Source organism: Adiantum capillus-veneris, chromosome 11 (genome assembly GCF_014529385.1).
Source record: "Adiantum capillus-veneris isolate H3 chromosome 11, ASM1452938v2, whole genome shotgun sequence".
NCBI classification, from domain to species: Eukaryota; Viridiplantae; Streptophyta; class Polypodiopsida; order Polypodiales; family Pteridaceae; genus Adiantum; species Adiantum capillus-veneris.
In genome coordinates, this window is record NC_140941.1 from 152,995,909 (window position 1) to 153,015,881 (window position 19,973).

At 40.8% G+C, this 19,973-nt stretch overlaps 3 protein-coding genes across 3 annotated transcripts; all 3 read right to left on the reverse strand.

Annotated features, from left to right (window-relative positions):
• Positions 1-7,152: 7,152 nt before the first annotated feature.
• LOC147448255 (uncharacterized) lies at positions 7,153-8,731 on the reverse strand. Its single transcript, XM_086524536.1, has 3 exons — positions 7,661-8,731; positions 7,462-7,563; positions 7,153-7,360 (listed from the first exon to the last, which is right to left on the reverse strand). The coding sequence occupies exons 1-3, from the start codon at positions 8,729-8,731 to the stop codon at positions 7,316-7,318; spliced, it is 1,218 nt and encodes a 405-aa protein (XP_086380662.1). The 3' UTR covers positions 7,153-7,315.
• LOC147448256 (uncharacterized) lies at positions 8,594-10,731 on the reverse strand. The gene is made up of 3 exons (XM_086524537.1): positions 9,740-10,731; positions 9,297-9,659; positions 8,594-9,215 (listed from the first exon to the last, which is right to left on the reverse strand). The coding sequence occupies exons 1-3, from the start codon at positions 9,878-9,880 to the stop codon at positions 8,907-8,909; spliced, it is 813 nt and encodes a 270-aa protein (XP_086380663.1). The 5' UTR covers positions 9,881-10,731; the 3' UTR covers positions 8,594-8,906.
• Positions 10,732-10,949: 218 nt separating this feature from the next.
• LOC147448257 (uncharacterized) lies at positions 10,950-12,193 on the reverse strand. Its single transcript, XM_086523773.1, has 2 exons — positions 11,661-12,193; positions 10,950-11,564 (listed from the first exon to the last, which is right to left on the reverse strand). Exons 1-2 carry the CDS (start codon positions 12,191-12,193, stop codon positions 11,513-11,515), a joined length of 585 nt encoding a protein of 194 aa, XP_086379899.1. The 3' UTR covers positions 10,950-11,512.
• Positions 12,194-19,973: the final 7,780 nt, after the last annotated feature.

Below are 19,973 nucleotides of genomic sequence, written 5' to 3' on the forward strand. Positions count from 1 at the left end.
TAGATGGGTTTGGCAAGTATACAACTTGTTAAAGCCCTTGGGCAAGTTTCAAGAAGTTTGGACAAAATTTGATCAAGTTTACCCACTGTTCCGTGTCTGCAGACTCTGATTTTGAGAATCTGGCTTAAGTCTCACTTTTGTGGTCCAATTTCACAAAAATTGATTTGTGAGGTCCAATTGATGTGCTTGACCTTGTGGTATACTCAAATTTGCAAAATCACCAAGTTTTGAAGCAGAAGTAAATAATCGCGATTATTTACTTTTGTAAATTTTTGTCCCAACTTTGACATAGATCTATTAAGCACCTTATATTAAGGTCACTAGCCAATTTTCATCAAGTTTGGACAATTTTTGATCAAATGGTCATCAATTATCCGTCCGCAGACTAACTTTGCAATTCTTGTCACAAATTTCACTCCAGTGATCCAAATCTTACCAAATTTGGTTTGTGGGCTTATTACAACATGGTAAAGCTAATGGTATGCCAACTTGGTTCAAAAAGTTCAAAAACACGGCAGATGTAAATAATCGCGATTAGTTACTTGTGTCAAATTTTTGCAAGGTCAACTGAGTATATGCACATGTTTATCACATCAATATAAGCCTATGAATCAATTTTCACCAAGTTTGGATAAACTTTTCCTCTATTCACACTCAAGATTCAAAAAGTCAGTACAAACTTTAGTTTTCACCCAATTTTTTGCCAGTTTAGTGATCCAAATCTCTTGGGCCTTTACAAAAGTTGTTTGTACACATGCAATGAGTCAATGGTATGAGCCTTGGCCAAATTAGAGCAAAAAGTTAATAATCACGATTATTAACTTAAGGCTTGAAATGAGCACTTTTTTGAAATTTTCTCAAGGACAGTCCTTTTATGATGTGTTTTAAGCCTATGAATCAAGTCAAAACTTAGTTTGGCCTAAAAAGTCAAGAAAAAGTAAATAATCTAAGTTTTGGTCAACTTATTGAAATTTTTACCTCGAAGTGTCCTTGAGCTTACCCTCTGGTTCTGACAACTCTTAGGCTTACTCCCCAATTGGATTGAGTGAATTCGAGTCTTTTCGTGCAATTTCTAGCCGTAGACCTGAAATTTTGCAACCTTACATAACAACTCACACTTTATTCTTTCAGAGAGAGCAATGCTATGAAATCCACCTCGGATCCTACTTACCCAACTCCTAGTTTCTCATGCAATGGGGTTGTGGAAAGTGTCCACAAACACTCGTTTTCTTGTGTTTTTTATGTTTTTCAGAGTCTTGATCTTAAGACTTGTTTCGTCTACCAATCATTCTCCAAATCCTAATCTAAATCTACAATCCTACAATCCTAAAGGTACTCAGCAGGTACGATTACTTCCAAGCTACCTCTACACAACAAAAGACGACAATCTTAAGCTATGCGGTTACTAAAAGAGAGTTTTAACCTCTAAGAAAACCTAGAGGAAGTTAAAGGACAGTTACACAAGACACTCATGTTTTACCCTAGTTTAGGTCTTTTCGATCCCCAACAGCGGCGCTAAATGTGGGACGCATGTCTAACCTCACCATCCTATCTTATTGTAGTATTAGCGACAACCACGATTAATTTTTCAAACCATGGGACGAAGCTGACTTGACTAGTGCATAGAGGCTACAAGAGGTTGTCAATCTCTTGGAAAACAACTAACAACTCGCATCTAACTCAAGCTACACTCAAGTGACTGAAATCACCAAAAGCCAATCGCTCATCGGCAAGCAAATCACATCCGTTACAGCATCAAATGACATCCAAACGTAACGAAACTTCTAGTACAAGTTTATAAGACCTAAGAACACATGCCTATGGCCCCAAACCCCACTTTAGGTCAAGTTCCAAAATCGCGATTATTAACAGTAGTGGATTTTTGACCTTGTCGTTTTCGACCTAGAATGCATCGAAATGCTTAGCAATGATGCCCCAATACCCCGCGTATGCTTAGTTTTTTATTTAAAAGTGTAAATTTCTAGTTATGATGAAATTAGGCCGCGGGTCGACGACGCCAAAAGCTACGAAATACTGTGAATGGCTTACGTCAATGCGTAGAGCTCTTACCTGCGGTTGCAATGCAACAAACGCATTCGCAATGTGACAACCGAAGAGGGAGTAGGAAGCGCGAGAAGGAGAGAAGTGAGCGTCGTTAGCTCACGCTGTGTATTTCTTATCCAAAAACTTATAAAAAACTTACAAAAATTGGCTTTTATACCTTAGCCAAGGTTTTTGGGTGGTCAAAAGTGATAATCTGGAGTTCTACCAAAGCTGAGAATTGAATGGCTGATACAATCTGGAATCTTGTAGCCCCGGCTCATTAATTACAAGGTTTATCAAGAAAACAGGAGTTAGAATATTCCCGATTTATCAAAATATTGATTGTTTTTACAAGGAGAACTCCAAAAAATGGTGTCCACGTTAGCTTGCTGCTAACACCTGATGCAAAGACAACAGCTAAGTTTCTCTTTGAGAACATTATCACACGTTTTGGATGCCCCTTTGTGAGTGACAATGGAATCCATTTTATAAATGAAGTGATAAAAGAACTCACATCAAACTTCATGATATCCCACTACAAGTCTACACCTTATTATCCACAAGCAAATGGCCAAGCTGAGAGTACCAACAAAACTCTCATCTCCATTTTGACAAAGACAATTGAGGCTCATTGTACAGATTGGGATTTAAAGCTTACATCAGCTCTATGGGCTTACCGTACTTCTTACAAAGTGTCTATTAATTGTACACATTCAAAATGGTATATGGCCAAGAAGCAGTTATGCCATGGGAGTTTGTAATTCCTAGTCTGCGTGTAGCCTCCCAAGAAGGTTGGGATGGTAACCCTTTAGTTAAGCGCTTATACATCCTTGAGAGGTAGATGAAAAAAGACAATTGGCTGTGCAAAATGCACTTGTGGAGAAAGATACAAGGAAGAAATGGTTTGACCGTCATCTAAAGAACAAAGATATCAATGTTGGTGATAAAGTCCTTATGTATGAAGTGCATAATGAAAAGAAAAAGTAAAAATATGCAGGAAAAGGACCATATCGAGTGTGTGAAATTACCCCGCAAGGTACCATTCATGTGGATACTCTAGATGGAGTTGAAACCATTGGATTCCTCAATGGGAATAAATTCAAAAGGTACTATGATCCTCTAAGCCAAGAAGAGTTACAAGCCATCCATCAAAAGAAAGCAGCCAAAGAACAGGCTAGCACAACCCTCTAAAGCTTCAACTTCCATGTCTACGACAGACAATGCTACATCAAAGGCTCCACGTGATCTGACCAACAGTACATATCAATGGGTCCCCAAGGTATCGTTATCGAACCCTCCTATGGTTCAAGTTAATTCACAAAGGAAACCTCAAAGGAAGGCATCCACTCAGGTTAAGAAGGTGAAAACCAAATCATGTTGGATTCTCAAACAACTATTAGAAGCCCAAGGCTACTATGATGGAAATGATCTAATTTGGGTACCTAAACGTAAATCGTGTCCTTTCCTATCCACTACAAAACCATGTGAGTCAAGCCTTGTGATTCCAAAGCCGATGGAAGACCGTGGGAAGGAAACGATCACAGAATGCTACACACCTATTCCAGAGCTAGTTTGGGTTCCAAGGCAAAACCAATCTATTCAGCTTAGCTCAGGAAAGGGGCAGTTTTATGAAGCTTCTAGCTCCTCATGTAATGCATCCATAGAGGTAAAAGAGGATAGTTGGTATGAAGATATCAAGGGACAGAACAAAGAAGACGATAAAGCTATCTCAAGAGGATTACATCAAGAAGGTAATAGAAAGGTTTGCAATGGAAAATGCAAAAACGGTCTCTACACCTTTGGCTGGTCACTTTAAACTAACCAAGGATATGTGTCCAAAGATACAAGAGGAGATAGCCTATATGTTTCAAGTTCTATATGCTGCAGCGATTGATTCTCTTATGTATGCTATGGTCTCGACAAGGCCAAACATTGCACATGCAATGGGAGTTGTAAGTAGGTTCATGGACAACCCAGGTAAAGAGTACTGGCACTACTGATATTTTTCTTCAAGGGTATGTTGATGCAGCTATGGCAGGTGACAAAGATACTCGAAGGAGCAGGCTATGTATTCACGGTTGGAGGCACAGTAGTAAGCTGGGCTTCAAAGCTACAGAAAGTGGTCTCACTTTCTACCACAGAAGCAAAGTATGTAGCAATGACAGAGGCAAGCAAAGAAATTTTGTGGCTTCACAAATTCTTAGAAGAGCTTGGATTCAAACAAGACAATTGTGTCTTGATGCCAAAGTGCTATCCATCTTGCAAAGAATTCAGCCTTTCATTCAAGGAAAAAGCACATTGAGGTGAGATATCACTTCATACGCAGTCTTTTAGAACAAGAGGGACAACTAAAGCTAGGAAAGGTGCATACAAGTGAAAATCCTGTAGACATGTTTAGAAAGGTGGTCAACAAGGAGAAGTTGAGCTTTTTCTCATCTTCAATTGGCATTCAAGGATAAGAAGCCAGGATGCAAAGCAGTCATAGGTTTGGTGTGGAGATCAGTCTCCAAATGGGAAATTGTTAAGTATGGAGCTTGATTTACCCCTTATAATTTTACGTATTAAAAACGCACATTTGTAAGGCCCCCGTTATGAGGAGAAGCCATCGTGCGTGAAGAAAAGTCACTCACCGAAAACCAAAATTTTCATGGCCAGTCTCCAACAAAGCTCAAGACTTGCTTCGCCGGAATATTATGGTCGAACGGCGACCAAAAAGTGGTCGAAAAACGGCCGATCATTTGGACAGTTGGCCGGTGGCCAAAAGTCAATGGCCAATGGCCGGTGGCCGATTTCAAAGGCGGACTTGTCTTCTCAAAAGCAGCCACACATGGACGGATTTAGGGGTCCGATTTGGACTTGTCTATACAAGGGTGACTACAAACGGGTGCCTCTTATGAGAGAGGACAGGCCTTTTGGTCTATAATAGGAGGCCATTTCGACACGCATTTGATAGTGTGAAGTTGATGCAACAAGGTGGGTGTGAGGTGGTGAGAGTGAATTAAGGCGGGAGCTCTATTAAGGGTATAATCCCTTGTAACCTACTTCTTATTTGAAGTACTAAATCCATTAAGTGGCTGCTTTCCCGTGGATGTAGCCCACATTGGGTGAACCACCTATATCGTGCTCTCTCTCTCTCTCTCTCTCTCTCTCTCTCTCTCTCTCTCTCTCTCTCTATGTGTGTGTGTGTGTGTGTGTGTGTGTGTGTGTGTGTGTGTGTGTGTGTGTGTGTGTGCAGGAACCACACTGTACACTCTTCATCATTAGGTTTGATATCCTTGCTGATAGAATTGGAGATACTTTCTCTTGACCTAGAGAGACCTTGGATAATTATTTCTAGGGCTGATGACTTCTTGGGGTGTAGGGAGAAATTTGTAAAAATATGGTGATCAATGATAGTAGTAGTGCTTCCCCCTTTCTAGGGGGTTCTATGAGTGAAATATTTACATGTGCTCCTAGTCCCATTCAAGTGCACTAGGCATTTGTTCATTGGTGGTGGCATCCATGCTGCTGCCCTTCCTAGAGGATTCTATAAATGAAATATATTTATGTGTTTGTAGTGCACTTTGGAGGTGACCCATCTTTCTAGGGTGGTCATTAATATTATCCTTAAGAGAAGGGTGTAAAATGAATTTCTCTTCTGTGATATGTTATGCCCTTGTGGCATCAATATGTGATGCAAAGTTGGATGTGCTTGGGATATCACGTTGTTTTTACCAATGCCACTTTCTATAGAATTTCTATGTGTATCTATACATTTCTTGTAGAGGAGGCTAGACTTCTTAGTGAGACATAGTGTAGCCCTCTGGTAAGATTATATGTATCATTTTTATGTCCTCTATTACTGTCATGCACTTGGATTTCCTATGATCTATGCAACCGTGTTCTCAAGACTACTTGTATCATCACTTGTGGACTCACATTTATTTTTGCAACCTTGTGTGTAAAAGTAAGCAATCTCTAAGCATAGTGATGAATCTTAACCTTCATTGAATGGTTATATAATTCCAAACATGCATTCAAATTCACAAATTGATCTCAAATGGAGTGGCTAACAATAGCACTAACCATTTAAGTCACATCCAAAGAAACTTGATTTGCCTCTCATATGGGATGTACTTCTACTAGCTACATCATTAGGCTTTGGTGTAGTGCAACATTTTTGTACAACACTCCATTTTGGTCATTGTAGCTAGCCAAATATTGGCCAAACCATATAAGATCAAAACATTTATTCGTTTGGGTCTTTAAAATTAGGAAGTGAATGTGATCTAAGAGGCCCCTTTATTTGGAAATGTAACAAAATGCTTAAGGATTTAGCATGATTTGACCAAACCTATATTGAAAACATAGCTGCAAGAATGCACGTGAAATAAAGAAGACAAAGTAGATCAACAAGGTTGTCATGCATAGGCTCATAAGCAAGGATCTCTTCTTGGTCATGCATAGGCACAAAAGTAAGGTTGACTTTTCTTGTAGATATTCTCTCCCTAGCATAATGATAATGCAACTCTATGTGCTTTATGCAATCATGGAGCACATGTTCCTCGCAATTGCAAAAGCACTCTAACTATAAGTAAAGATGGTGGTGGAAGACTATTGTCCAATACCCAAGTTAGTCAAAAGGGGTTTGAGCCAAATGCACTCAATGAAAGTTGTGAAAGTCACTACAAGAGGTTGTGTGCTCTTGTGACGCTGTTAGCGACGGAAATACACTGGGTTTTTATAACCCCCGACGTCGCTAAAACCGTCGCTAAGAGCGTCGCTATAGGCGTCGCTATCTGCGTCGCTATATGCGTCGCTATATAGCGATGCATATAGCGACGCCTATAGTGACGTTTACACAGAAGCCTATAGCGATGCTCATAGCGACGCTACAGAGCCATAAATAGCGACGCTTATAGCGACGCCCGAGAGATTTTTTTTTTGGTGACAGGACATTGAATGCCCTGCCACCCATCAACCATATTGTACTTGATTCACTTTTTAAAAAAAGTGCAAAGGTAGAAAATAGACCCAAAATAGTCACCCACAAGACGCATTGTTTGTAAAATTGACAATTGTACACATCATAGGCAAAATGAATTGATTGGCAAATGTAATAATGACAATTGTACAACATCATAGGCATAAAGAATTGATTGGCAAAAGGAACTCCGGTGACAAATGTAATAATATACATGGTTCAAAAAGACATATAAAATCCGTCTCATGATACATAAGCTATGAGAAACCCTAAACTAATGCTATCTAGCTACGGCTAAACTGACGTCGTCTAGTTAGATGTCTCATCGCGTCCAAGCGGCGTATCTGTCGGATTCTGCAAAAAAAGACAATAAGACAGCTTTCAGTAAGTATAAACATATAACGACATTTATAAAACAATACAAAAAATAAAAAAGAGTAAACCCTAATACTAACCATGCCGCCGCGAGAACTGAGAATGTCCATCAGGGCGTTTAAGCCCTTCCTGCCTGCGTACTCGTGCTCGTACGGTGTGGGATCACGTCCTGTCATCGACCACTGTCAAAACATACAAAGATTTCATTATGTTAGAACTAAAAAACTCATAAACCCTAAACTATCGAACATGCATAAAGAGCAATGTGAAAACACTTACAAAATCGGCATCAAATGATGCCCATCCACCGCTCCCCAAGTGGTGCGAGCTCCCTGCCTCTACTCGCGCTCTGGCTGCATCCTTTTGTTGCTTCCACTTGTTGGGATTCTCGCGCGCTGCTTTCTTCGCATTCTTCCAATCTTCTTTGGCCAGCCAATCTGGCCTGTTCCACCCATTCTTGATTGCTTTTTGCACTTTGGAACGCTTGTGTTTGCAGTATTCGCGCATTCGAATCTTCATCAGGTCTTCATTGAAGCGCTGATCCCGTGTTGGAACGGGAAACTCATCATGAAGTATGCTGATGACTCTGTTTTTTAAATCACTTGGTACTTCACTCCATTTGTTTAGTATGTAGTGTCTAAACAGCTGAGAGCAAAGACCACGCATGCGCGAGATCACCTTCTTGCCGTCATCATCCATGATGATGCCGCCGCTGATGTCGACAGAGTAAGGCAAGCCCTCTGGCCGGTGACGCGTGAACCTGGGTGTCCCGGCAGGGGTCTCTAGCGGCGTGTCGATGGGGGTACGGACGTCAGGTGTCTCCACCGGCGTTTGGGCCCCGAAGCGAGGAGTGTCGAGTGGGGTGGCTCCTGGCGGAGTAGGTAGAGGTGTGTAGCTTCTAGGAACAGTCAGCCGTGCAAAACCTGGCGTAGATGGCGATGTTGTGGCTGGTGTGGGGGCGGGCAAAGAAGGGGAGGGTAAAGAGCCTCGTCGAACACGAGGCGGTGTGGAGGGATCGGTGGCGGAATCCCCACAACAACCGCCACCGCCACCGCCACCACTAGAGCGCCGGTGTCTAGACGAGTGTGAAGCTCGTCTCGTCGACGCCGAAGCTTCGGAGCGCGCCGAATGCTCCGAAAGAGAGGGAGATGCGGATGGAGTAGGAACGCGCGATGATGCGCCAGAGCGATGACGCTCCACGTACCACTGTCTCTGCTGCGGTGACAAAGAAGAAAGAAACTCCTCATCATCCATACCTGCATTAAACACACGAATATTTAAACTTAATATTGAATGAATAGAGTAGACAATGACGCAAAGACCATTAAATACAATGACGTAATGACGCATATAAATACAATGACGCAATGAATCGAGTGATAGAAGAGGCAAGTCGAAAACTCATAATTTTCAATCAAAAGATGTGACGCGAGTAGAAAAGAGCGTTATACACCATGGAAGGTACTTAGAGAGCCAGAGCTTTTACAACACGGAGCAAAATTGTTCAAATACAATATTTGTGGCTTTAAGAGATCTCTCTCTCATCCTCGCATAACTCAGCATAACTTCCTATATCTATATAGAGCTCTCCGTTTAAACACATATCCTCTGTTTCATTTTGTAGCTCCTCTGCATGCACCCCATATAGAGTAGTAGCATCTTGATGCTCGTCTGGCACCACCGCAGCGGCTTCTGATTGAGCATCTTCTCTGATCTCCTCCATTGATGTCGTTGTGATTGGCACATGGTAGCCTTCATACGTCCTTGCACTATGAGGGGCTACCTCTATGACGTACCACCAGTTTGATGTAGACTTTGTAGGATGAAATATTACCTGCGAGAGCCACATAACTTACATGAGAGCTTTCAAGCACATAACTTGTAAAAGGGGGATGTTAACTATTTACATACTTACTTGTTCACAATGCTCGGGTAGTACGAAAGTGTCTCTTAGGACAGTCCATTTCTTAGTAGAATCCACCTCAAGAAAACCAGACTCTCCTCTACGCACAGTAGCGTTGCGACCCTCCATGATTATCTTGAACCATTGCACGTCGAACAAGTCGACAAAAAATCCTCTGTAATCGATCCTCAAAATCTCTTGCAGCGTGCCGAAGTAAGTGAGTTCCGCCACCACAGGATCTGCATCAGAGGAACGTCGTCGACTAGACTGTTCAAATTTTGCCATGATTCCACAATCTTGAGTAAAACGCTTTTTGTCGATTCGTTCCACCCTAAAATGTCGACCTTTACACCATGCTGTTGTGTATGACTTATACTACAATGAACAAAGGTTATGAGTGGCCGTTCAAACGTTCATAAATAAAGTCACTTGCTAGTCGTACATTGCAAACTTACCTTGGTCGCGCAACCCCGAGAGTACTCCCACTCTTCTTCAGTCACATCGTCACCGCATTGTTGTGCGCTTTTCAATTGGTTGTGCAACCATCTTAAGCTCATGAAGGTTGGTAGGCTCTCCAGAACCGCTGGATAGTGCATCGATGGTCGTCTTCCCCGTCTCCACTCGATTCATGCCCTTTGTCGCTCTTGCTTTGCATCCTCATATTGTGAAATCCACTTTTGCATCACTGGATTGTGAAGCATGCAAAATCGGTTGATTTTAGCCTCTAGATCTTCCGTCATCTTCTTCTCAACACCGAGATTGCACATGACAATCCTAGATATGCGCTCATCATCTATGGTTCGCCATAGCGTGTTCCGGGATTTATCAAATCCGTCTAGCCACTCTCCAATGTACCAACCTTCTGCCATGCTACCCTCCGGACGTGCCTTTTGACGCACATATCCCTTAAGCGTTTTCATGAAACGCTCTAAGAAGAACATCCATCTGGAATGAGCTGTGCCAGCTATTTCCACCTCATCAACTATGCGTTCTTGGGCTCCTGTGAAAATCCATGGTGCTTTAGGGAGTTTTATCGATCCATCAGACGCTGTTTGCAGCCAATATTGCTCCATACGATCCACATTTCTAAGGTCAACTCTGGCTCCCAAAGTATCTTTCTTGTCGGTCAAATGGTCCCATAGTAGATTACCCACATTCTTGAATATGTGCATTGGATCGAGCAAGTGATTGATCATGAGTCGGGGCCAGTATGGTAACTCGTACCATAGAGATAGTCTCTTCATCCCTGGAGGCAATCCGTCAACGCACATCTCCTTCTGCTCTAACCATGCTTGTGCAGACATCCTTGGTGGCTCTCTTCCCAAAAAGCCGTCGCGTAACACATGATTCTCTGGAAGATACGCTTGATGACCTTCGTAGATTTGCTTCTTCAGTGAGGGTGCCCTACGTGCATTCAGTCTAGGTCCACATGTGACACATGCTCTGTATCCGCTTGTTTGAAGCCCTGCATGTATACACATGATAATAGATCAACTATGGGAAAAAACAAGATTTACAGTGTCTGAGTGAGGAGTGTCAATAGATCACCTGAGCATTCTGTTAGCCCGGGATAGTCATGCATGGTCCACATTAGAATGCCTCTGATCAAAGCATTCCGTCGTCCTGTGTGTCGGCTCATATCCACCACCTCTATGCCAATCCACAATTGTTGTAGCTCTTCCAATAGTGGACGAAGATACACATCCATATTCCCCACTTTATATCGCCCTGGCACAATCAAGCTTAGCCATAGGTGCCCCTTCTTCGTAGTCAACCACGGGGGAATGTTGTAGTTGACGATGACAACGGGCCATACACTGTAAGATGTTGATCTTTGACCAAATGGATTTACGCCATCCATAGCCAGGCCTAAGCGCAAATTTCGAGCTTCCCTGGCAAAATCCGACCATGTTCCATATATCTATATGTTTCCACGCTACGCAATCTGCAGGAATTCGTAGCACACCATCCGAAGATTTATTCTCCTCATGCCATGATGCTAGGGCGGCCATGGACTTACATTCGAAGAAATGCTTGATGCGAGGAAGCAGAGGGAAATGTCGCAAAACCTTTTGTGGAATTTTTGTCCCGTGGAGATCTACTCGATATCTTTCGGGACACTTCTCCATGTCTATGTATTCCCCTCTGAAAAGAATGCAGTCATTAGGACAAGCGTGGATAGAATTGTAATCCATCCCCAAGTTTCACAAAATCTTTCTTGCTTCATCTCAGGAATCTGGCATCACATTGTCAGCTGGTAGTATGTGCTCTTTCAGCAATCTACACAACATAAAAATATGATACAGTCGTGTAAAAATCTATCAGATCATTATACATTTAGAGTTCTATTAAAGTAAACTAATTGTAATAGATCACCTGAAAAGTGCTGTGACGCTAGTGTCACTCCATCCAAACTTTGCCTCCATGTTGAGAAGAACCAGGAGTGCTTTCAATCTAGACATACGTGCTCCATTATACAATGGCGTATCGGCTTCACTTTTCATATCATCATAGATAAGCCTTTCTGAATCCAGGATCGTCTCGATCATTTCATCAATCTCGGGCTCAAACATTGCCTCGTTGGGAATGTGCTCTGCATGATCATCCCCCGAGCTGTCAGAGGCTACATCTTGTGGCCTCACATATGCTGCTTGACCAAAGCGCCTGCGAACACGTCTATTGGGTTGCAAGATTGCTGCTTGTTGGCCAGCGTCAGAGTCCGACAAGTTATAATTGGCAACAACTCGATCTATAATAGATGGATCGAACTCGCCAAGTTCGCGAACGTGCTGCAAAGAAACACGTCTTGTCCGTCGCACATCATGCTTGCATTGATTACAAGGACATAAGACCCTCGTTGAGAGATAGGTGTTTCGGTTGGACGGTCCCACATCCTCGTCGCTACTCATAATGAGGATAAAAAACTTATAACCTGGACAACAAATTTAATATTCTATTGGCATTCTTCGTCTTATCTCTCTCTCTCTCTCTCTCTCTCTCTCTCTCTCTCTCTCTCTCTCTCTCTCTCTCTCTCTTTACCTCACATTCTCTAGTCATGTCCAATCCCCGCACACCTCGGTCTAGAGGTGCACGGAGATCAGAACCACCGGGTTATAATCTCGTCTTTATTGGTCAATACCTATATTTGTGGGTACAAGAAATCTACACACCCACGTCTACATGATACTGCATGTAGTGGACAAAACCCCTTTGCCTCTTCTCTAGCTGTAGCACTTCACTTCATCTTAACATCTTTTCACAGTAGATCTTTTCACTGTTCGTCTAACTCTAAACCCTAAACCGTAAGTAATTCTTGCGTGGACTCGATCTAACGTAAATAAGCGTAAATCTAAATAAACGTAAATCTAACTAAAAATAAAGCTAAATCTAATTTAACGTAAGTCTAATGACTAGAGGTTGTCTAGATGGTCATTGTGTCGGGGATGTAGTGACTCTTGCCGCCCTGAAGATCCACCTTCTTCCCTATCTTCTGAAGACATTTCACCAGTACTTTTGGATCGACGGAGCCCACCATGAGTGCAGGCAGCAATACCCTATATTCCATTGAGGGCTTTCTTCACCCGCTTCATGCAGGCATCGCAATCTATGGAGACCTAAATCTAATCTAATATAACGTAAATCTAAATCTAGCTTAAATAAACGTAAATCTAGTTAAAAATAAACATAAATCTAATTTAATGTAAATCTACATATAACCTAATCTTTAACGTCTTTTAAGATAGTTTCCTACGACGTTATAACTCTCTTCTTCTTGTGTGTGTGCGCGTGTGTGGATGTGTGTGCCAATAAAAAGAGATAAATGGTATAACCTTTCTATCACCCATGCCAAGTATGATAGATTGATTATGCCATTTCCCTCTTGAATAATAGGTCTTGAGTTCAACTCCTCGTCGGCTAGATCTTTAGGTTTTTTAATTTTAATTAGTTTCCTACGACGTTAAATTAGTTTCTCTCTCTTTCTCTCTCAATGTGTGTGCGTTTTTTTGGATCGTATGCATGTTTTCTCTCTCTTTTCCTCTCTCAATGTGTGCGTTTTTTGTTTATGCATGTTCTCTCTCTCTTTTCCTCTCTCAATGCGTGCGTTTTTTGTTTATGCATGCTCTCTCTCTCTTTTTCTCTCTCAATGTGTGTGTGCATTCTTTGTTTATGTATGTGTGTGTGCGTTTTTGTTTTTGTTTGTACTCTCTCTCTCTCTCTCTCTCTCTCTCAAAAACACTATGTGTGTGTGTATGTGTGTGTGTGAGAGAGAGAGAGAGGGAGAGAGAAAGAGGGGAAGGGAACATGAGAATGAGGAGAGGGAAGGAGCATACATGGCTCTCCTTCCTCTCCTCGTGTGTGTGTGTGTGTGTGTGTGTGTGTGTGTGTGTGTGTGTGTGTGTGTGTGTGTGTGTGTGTGTATGTGGAGAAGAAAAAGAGAGAGAGAGAGAGAGAGAGAGAGTGAGGGAGAGCGTTACCTGCTCCTTGCTTGAGGGCGCCGAAAAACTCAGATCTCAGATCTGAGTTTTTGGGCGCGCTCGGTTATTTTTTTACCCCAGCCGCCGTCGCTATGAGCGTCGCTATAAACGTCGCTATGAGCGTCGCAAATTTACAAAGAAATTTACGACGCTTATAGCGACACTCATAGCGACGCCGGAAAAAAAAAATTTGAGCGTCGTTGTGTGAGCGTCGCTAATATAAAGAGCCTCTTGTAGTGAGTTTCACTATACTCAGACTCAAAACTAGAGGTGTCCCATGAGCTATTGAGCATGAAATAAAAACTAGCAGTGGACACTCGTGTGTCATAGTGCACAACCCAATTTGAGTCTGAAAAGGCCTGTATATATAGTGGCAAGGATCCCTCTTTGGGATAAAAAAACCCAAGATGTATAGGTCCAATCAAATGTGCAGTCTTTGCGTTTGACTCCTATACATTCCAACCATTATGAGTTGCTAATGCACAAAGTGTAATGAATTTAGTCACACAAAAAGTGGGAGTAAAAGTCTTATCAAAATCAATGTGTTTTTTTTTTACCTTTTTCCTTTTGCTACATGTCTAGGCTTAAATCATTCAGCACTATCATCAAGATTACATTTCAATTTGAAAACACACTTAGTCCCAATGGAATTTTCTCTAGGAGAAAGTCACACAAAGATCATGTGCCATTATTCAAAATAGAATCATACTCAAATTGCATTGGAGCAAAAAAAAACTCTAAATTTTGTGCTTCAAACATAGCCAAAACATAACAATCTGATACTCTTCCTAATCACAATAATAGACATAGCCAAAACATAACAATATGATGCATAAGAGGCATGTTGAAGACATCTAACCAAGTATCACCAGACCAAGATGCACCCAATTCGCTATCACGCAAGGTTTGCACAAGCCATCTTGGCATACCTCTAGCTTGCTCATTTTCAACCCTATCCTCAATAATTACATCTTTTAAATCTACATAAGAGCATGGATGATCTATAGCGTGATTTAAAATTTGCATAGGCTGCACATGTCCCTCAATGGGACTTACATTTGTACTCCCACCACTAAATAGAGGCAGTGACCTATCCTATACATTTAGTGAGCTTTATGCCCTTGGTACATGTTAATAAGGGCAAAATTGTATCTTCCACAAAAACAATATCCCCACTAATAAAGATACGCTTTGTTTGCAAAATAAATAATGTGTAACCTTTTATTTTTGAATTGGAACAAAAAAACCATTTCATAGTCTTATCATCCAAATATTTGCATTCCTACTCAGGCACCAAAGCATAAGCCAAGCAACCAAATCTACACAAATGACCAATGGATGGTTGCTTGCCATGAAATTCCTCAATGAGTGATAGACTACAATGATAAAGTGAGACACCTATTTAGTACATATTCAGCACACATGATAGCCCTAACCCAAAATTCATGTGGCATAGCTTGGTTTTTGACTTTACATTTTGCCATCTCTATGAGAGGTATGTGTTTTCTCTTGGAAACACCATTTTGTTGAGGAATATACAATATTGTACATTGATGTTTTATCCCATGGCTAACCAAAAATAAATTAAATTCTTTAGACATATACTCCAACCCTCAATCAACATGAAGGGTGCCCACACTACAAATATATACATTTTGCACCCATAAAATTTCTTGAAGCACATAAATACTTTTAACTTTTCCTTAATTTCATCAACCCATGTATGCATGGATTAATCATCAATGATTATCACAAAGTGCAAATGAGAAGAAGGACTGTGCATTAGACCACAAACATCATTGTGTATAGGTTGTTTGCACAAAACCATATCCAATTTCTACAAGTGCAAAAAAATGGAAAAATTCACATAACCAAAATGAGAATACAGAAGTTTTGCATCTAAAATATCCTTTGAATTTTAAAATATGCGTGCTAAATATTTCTTGTATACTCAATACCCACAAAATAGAGTATAGGATGCCACAATGGTATTAGTATAACTAGGATCATGCACGATACATTTATCATATACAAACTTGACTACAAGACTGGAATTTTCAAGTAAAATCATAGAGAAAAGATTCTTGTTGATACTAGGTACATACAAAGTATTCAAAAGTGTGAAAGTGATGCCACCTATAGCAGCAAGCAAAATCTTCCCCCACTTTTCTCAATATCTTGAATTGGACAAGTGGCATTGTTGGCACATGTGTCAATATTCCCATTAGGGACATTTTCAAGAGAAGTAAATAAATCACAATGAGATGGTTCACCATTGCCAAAGTACCACACAAGATCCACAAATTCTACAATACATGGATCATAAATAGATAGGACATATTGACATTGCACACTAAAAGACCATTCTGCATCTTGCACAACATTTTCCAAATCCGCATTGGTAGAGTATGTGCAATGACATCATTTGCCTCTTTCTTCTGAGCCTCTTTAGTCTTAAGCTTAGGGCATTGCTTTATGAGAAATGATCATTTTTCTACAATAATGACATCTCAACCTCTTAGGAGAGAGGGTGGAGAGGATGAAGGAGCATGGAAGGGTGTGTGTGTGTGTGTGTGTTGTGGGGGGGGGGGGGGGACAAGGTCACCCAAAAAGGGGATGTTTGTGCGTGTGCATGTGCATTTCTGTGTGCTTTTGCATGCACTTGTGTGTATTGATGTTTGGAAAATTTAGGTTTTGCCTAGCCTCGAGGCACCATATTGAAATCAAAATGAACTCATTGAAAATCACGTCAAAGAGAAGGGAAAGATATACAACAAATTAGTTCAAACTTGAGCTGCAATTTATTGGTATTTTTAGTTTTCACCTTTACAACAGGAAACCGGGCAACCATGGTTGTATATGCATTGATCTAACTTGCAAGGAAAGTGCATTTGGACTTTGAACCCTGGTTTTCAACTTCGATATTCTCTCCATTTTCCAATAATGTTTTGGTATAGAAAGTGTCCTTGTTTAGAGCTAGCTTTTTAATCGTAAATCAAATTTGTATGTTGACCATATTACGCTTCCAAGTTTATAAACATTTGAAAAGGCATTTTTTAACAATATGAGTGCAAATACTCTATGGTGCCCTCTTTGAAGAGATATATAGTGGGATATAGCATCATTATGGTGGTTGGTGTTAAGTAAGTCTTGCTTGGTGAGATTTTGCCGCAAGGGGGTCTCTCAAAGTGAAGTGTTGGTGGGCACCAACACTTTAGTGAGGGGTAGGAGAGGTTGGTGGGCACCAACACTTTAGTGAGGGGTAGGAGAGGTTGGTGGGCACCACCAAGCTGCCTTATCCACCACTAATTGATGATTAATGATGAATTTTCTTCCTTGGATGATGTGATTGGCACTATGATTGCATAGCAAGTGAAGGATGTGCCAATGTTTGCCTCTCCATTTCTTTGCCTTTCAGAATATATGTACTTTGCACATGCATTTTACTTTGTACTCACGTGGTCAACATGCAATTGATCAATTGTGGGGTATGCTCAGATGCTTCAAACATTCCATGAATGCCAAGGTAAATAGAGATCCAAGCACTTATTTTTCTTTTATAGTTTCATGGCCACCTTTGACTGTTTTCAAAGTGGGTACATCAGTGAGTTGACCACGAAAAATATAGAATACTAGCACTTGTTTGTAAGAGGGAACAAAGTACTATGAATCCAAGAGATGCTGCCAAGAAACAAGCGTTAAAGCCAATGAAGAGCTTTGCGGGCCAATCTATTACGATAAAAGCCAAACACCTCCAATCAAATAAATCCCATGATTCAATAATAGAATGGAGATAGAAAATACCACCATAAAAATGACATGCTATAAGTATTTGAGTAAGACCATCCAAACTTTCCCATGCAAGAAAGCTTCAACGTGGTTTTTTCTTTTACAACGCAAAAATGGATTTTTGTACACATATCAAAATTGAGATACCAGAAGCACAATGTTATGGACAAGGAATCATGTCAAAAGTAAGATAATGAGATTTGATGAATGCAAAGCACAAGTGCTCTCTCTCTCTCTCTCTCTCTCTCTCTCTCTCTCTCTCTCTCTCTCTCTCAGTTGGCATGTGCGTGTGTGTGTCTCTGTGTTGGGTAAAGGCCAGTGGTTTCCACCCAACTAATTGACCCTATTCTTATTAACTTCTTTTATTAACCCTTGTAGTATGTATACAAAATAAAGCAGTCCACACATTCCTTCTACACACATTGTGGTGTTCCCCGTTTTGTGGTCTTGCTCTTTCCCTTTTTACACATGCACGAGCACAAACTGAGCCCTCACAACTAGTATCAGACCCACTATGACATGATTGGTGCATGGAGTCTACAAAAGGTTTTTAATCTCTTGGAAAGCACACTCAATCCCAATCTATTGAAATGCAACACTCAAATGTATGTCAAAAAATGAAAGCTAGTCATCACATCGGCAAACAAAATTATGATAGTTTACTAAGCTACCAAGCTCAAAACTATACGTTAATAATGCACCTAGAAGCATATTCTTGATGCCCTAATACCCCTCCTATGACTAAAATGTAGTTTTCATGCTTAAATCTTGAGCTATGAGTTAGTTAATAACAAGTGGATTAGAGATAGCAAATTCACAAAACTATATCAAGAAACTTACATTGTTGCGTAGAGATTTCACTTGTGGACACATGGAAGAAGACAATACTCCAAGTAGACATCCCACGCACGCAAGTGCGAGAAAGAGAGACACACACACACACACACACACACACACACACACACACACACACACACACAGAAGCAGTAGAAGGAATTATGCAAGAGGTCTTGCACACTATTTTTTGAAGTTGCTTTGATAAGCTCTTGCAGAGTTAACAAAATTCTCGAATTCTTAAATTTAATGAATTGATGGCATCAAAATCAAAGCAAGAAGCAATGTAACCACAGGAGCAATCAAATGGAACTTCACAAGGGTTAGACCACAAAGTCACTAGTTAGAATGCAAAAGATGCATAAGATAAGGTGCTTGTTAACATTGCTAGATTCAAAACTCAAGTTCAATAAGATCTCTTTTTATATGTGGATTTTGTTGGAGAGATCTAGTTCAAGACAAGGACTCATGCCAATTCCTATAGGTAAGGAAAACTTTTTTGAATGCATAGGATATGTCAAAGCCTTCCTAAACTTTGTCCACCATTTCGTTAGACGAGATTTAGGTCATGGGCTCAAGAAACTCACAAGAAGTGCTATTGCAAAGTAGAAAATAGGATGAAAAAGCACTATGATGGGCCATAACATAAATTCAATCATAGGCAAAAATGACCTTGACCATAGTATCCTAGGCAGCCCTATATTACAAGATCCTATGAGACACAATCCTAAGATGGGTGTTTTGGCAAGAACCATGCTATGGAACCATCTCTTAATAGTCTAGGTTTATTGTTTGCCTTGAGCTAGATCCTACTAGCAATTGCGTTCACTCTAAATGTGTTAGTATTTTGTCCCTTAAAAAATGGGCGAGTTTCCATAGTATAGTTTTTGTTTCTCCTCATCCAAAGTTTAAATTTCTTCACCAGATAGAGCAAGTATCCTAGGGGAATTTAGAGAGAGTCCAAGGCAACCTAAAATGCAAAGTAAGAATAAGCTCCCCATTTTGATCCGAGGTGTTTGAATCCAATGGGGCGTCCATGCTATGCGAATAGCAAAGACATGAGGATATCACCTTCAATGTTCGCGTTGCCAGGCTTCCAAGCGATTGAAAAGGGGAGGGAGACTTCAACTTCCTAAAGTCCCTTGCTTGCATCCAAAAAACAACCCACATGATACAATGGGATCTAGTAGCAATTACCTCTCTTACACATGAGCATCGCCCCAACCATGCAATCCTTTCTTTCAAGAACAAGGTGGACCGAATCAAACTCTTTGAGAAATTGAAGCTTCTCAAGGAATCTAAAATTTGGTTTGCAAAAGACCTTACACCCATCCAACTCAAACAAAAGAAGGTAGAATTACAAAATATTTGAGAAGCGTGCGCATCAGGAAAATGGGTAGTTTATCAAGGAGGTAAAGCCATTATCTACGAGTTCCGAACCCTCAAACCATCTTCCCCCTTACCCACCCCTCTTACAGTTTTAAATTTTCTTCTCTTTTTTTCCCACCCCTCGTTGGACCCTCAATCCTTAACTGAGATGTATCTAGCAACCCCTTCACTTAGAAGGAACCCTTTGTAATGTTTTTTTTTT

Coding starts and splice junctions, on each gene's coding strand:
- LOC147448256 (XM_086524537.1), bottom strand. CDS start 9,880: ATGCACTATCCAGCGGTTCTGGAGAGCCTACCAACCTTCATGAGCTTA. Junction 9,660..9,739: donor CTCGGGGTTGCGCGACCAAG/GTAAGTTTGCAA, acceptor TGTTCATTGTAG/TATAAGTCATACACAACAGC. Junction 9,216..9,296: donor TACCCGAGCATTGTGAACAA/GTAAGTATGTAA, acceptor TGGCTCTCGCAG/GTAATATTTCATCCTACAAA.
- LOC147448255 (XM_086524536.1), bottom strand. CDS start 8,731: ATGCGTCATTACGTCATTGTATTTAATGGTCTTTGCGTCATTGTCTAC. Junction 7,564..7,660: donor CATCATTTGATGCCGATTTT/GTAAGTGTTTTC, acceptor ATGTTTTGACAG/TGGTCGATGACAGGACGTGA. Junction 7,361..7,461: donor TCAGTTCTCGCGGCGGCATG/GTTAGTATTAGG, acceptor CTTTTTTTGCAG/AATCCGACAGATACGCCGCT.
- LOC147448257 (XM_086523773.1), bottom strand. CDS start 12,193: ATGAGTAGCGACGAGGATGTGGGACCGTCCAACCGAAACACCTATCTC. Junction 11,565..11,660: donor AGCGTCACAGCACTTTTCAG/GTGATCTATTAC, acceptor TATGTTGTGTAG/ATTGCTGAAAGAGCACATAC.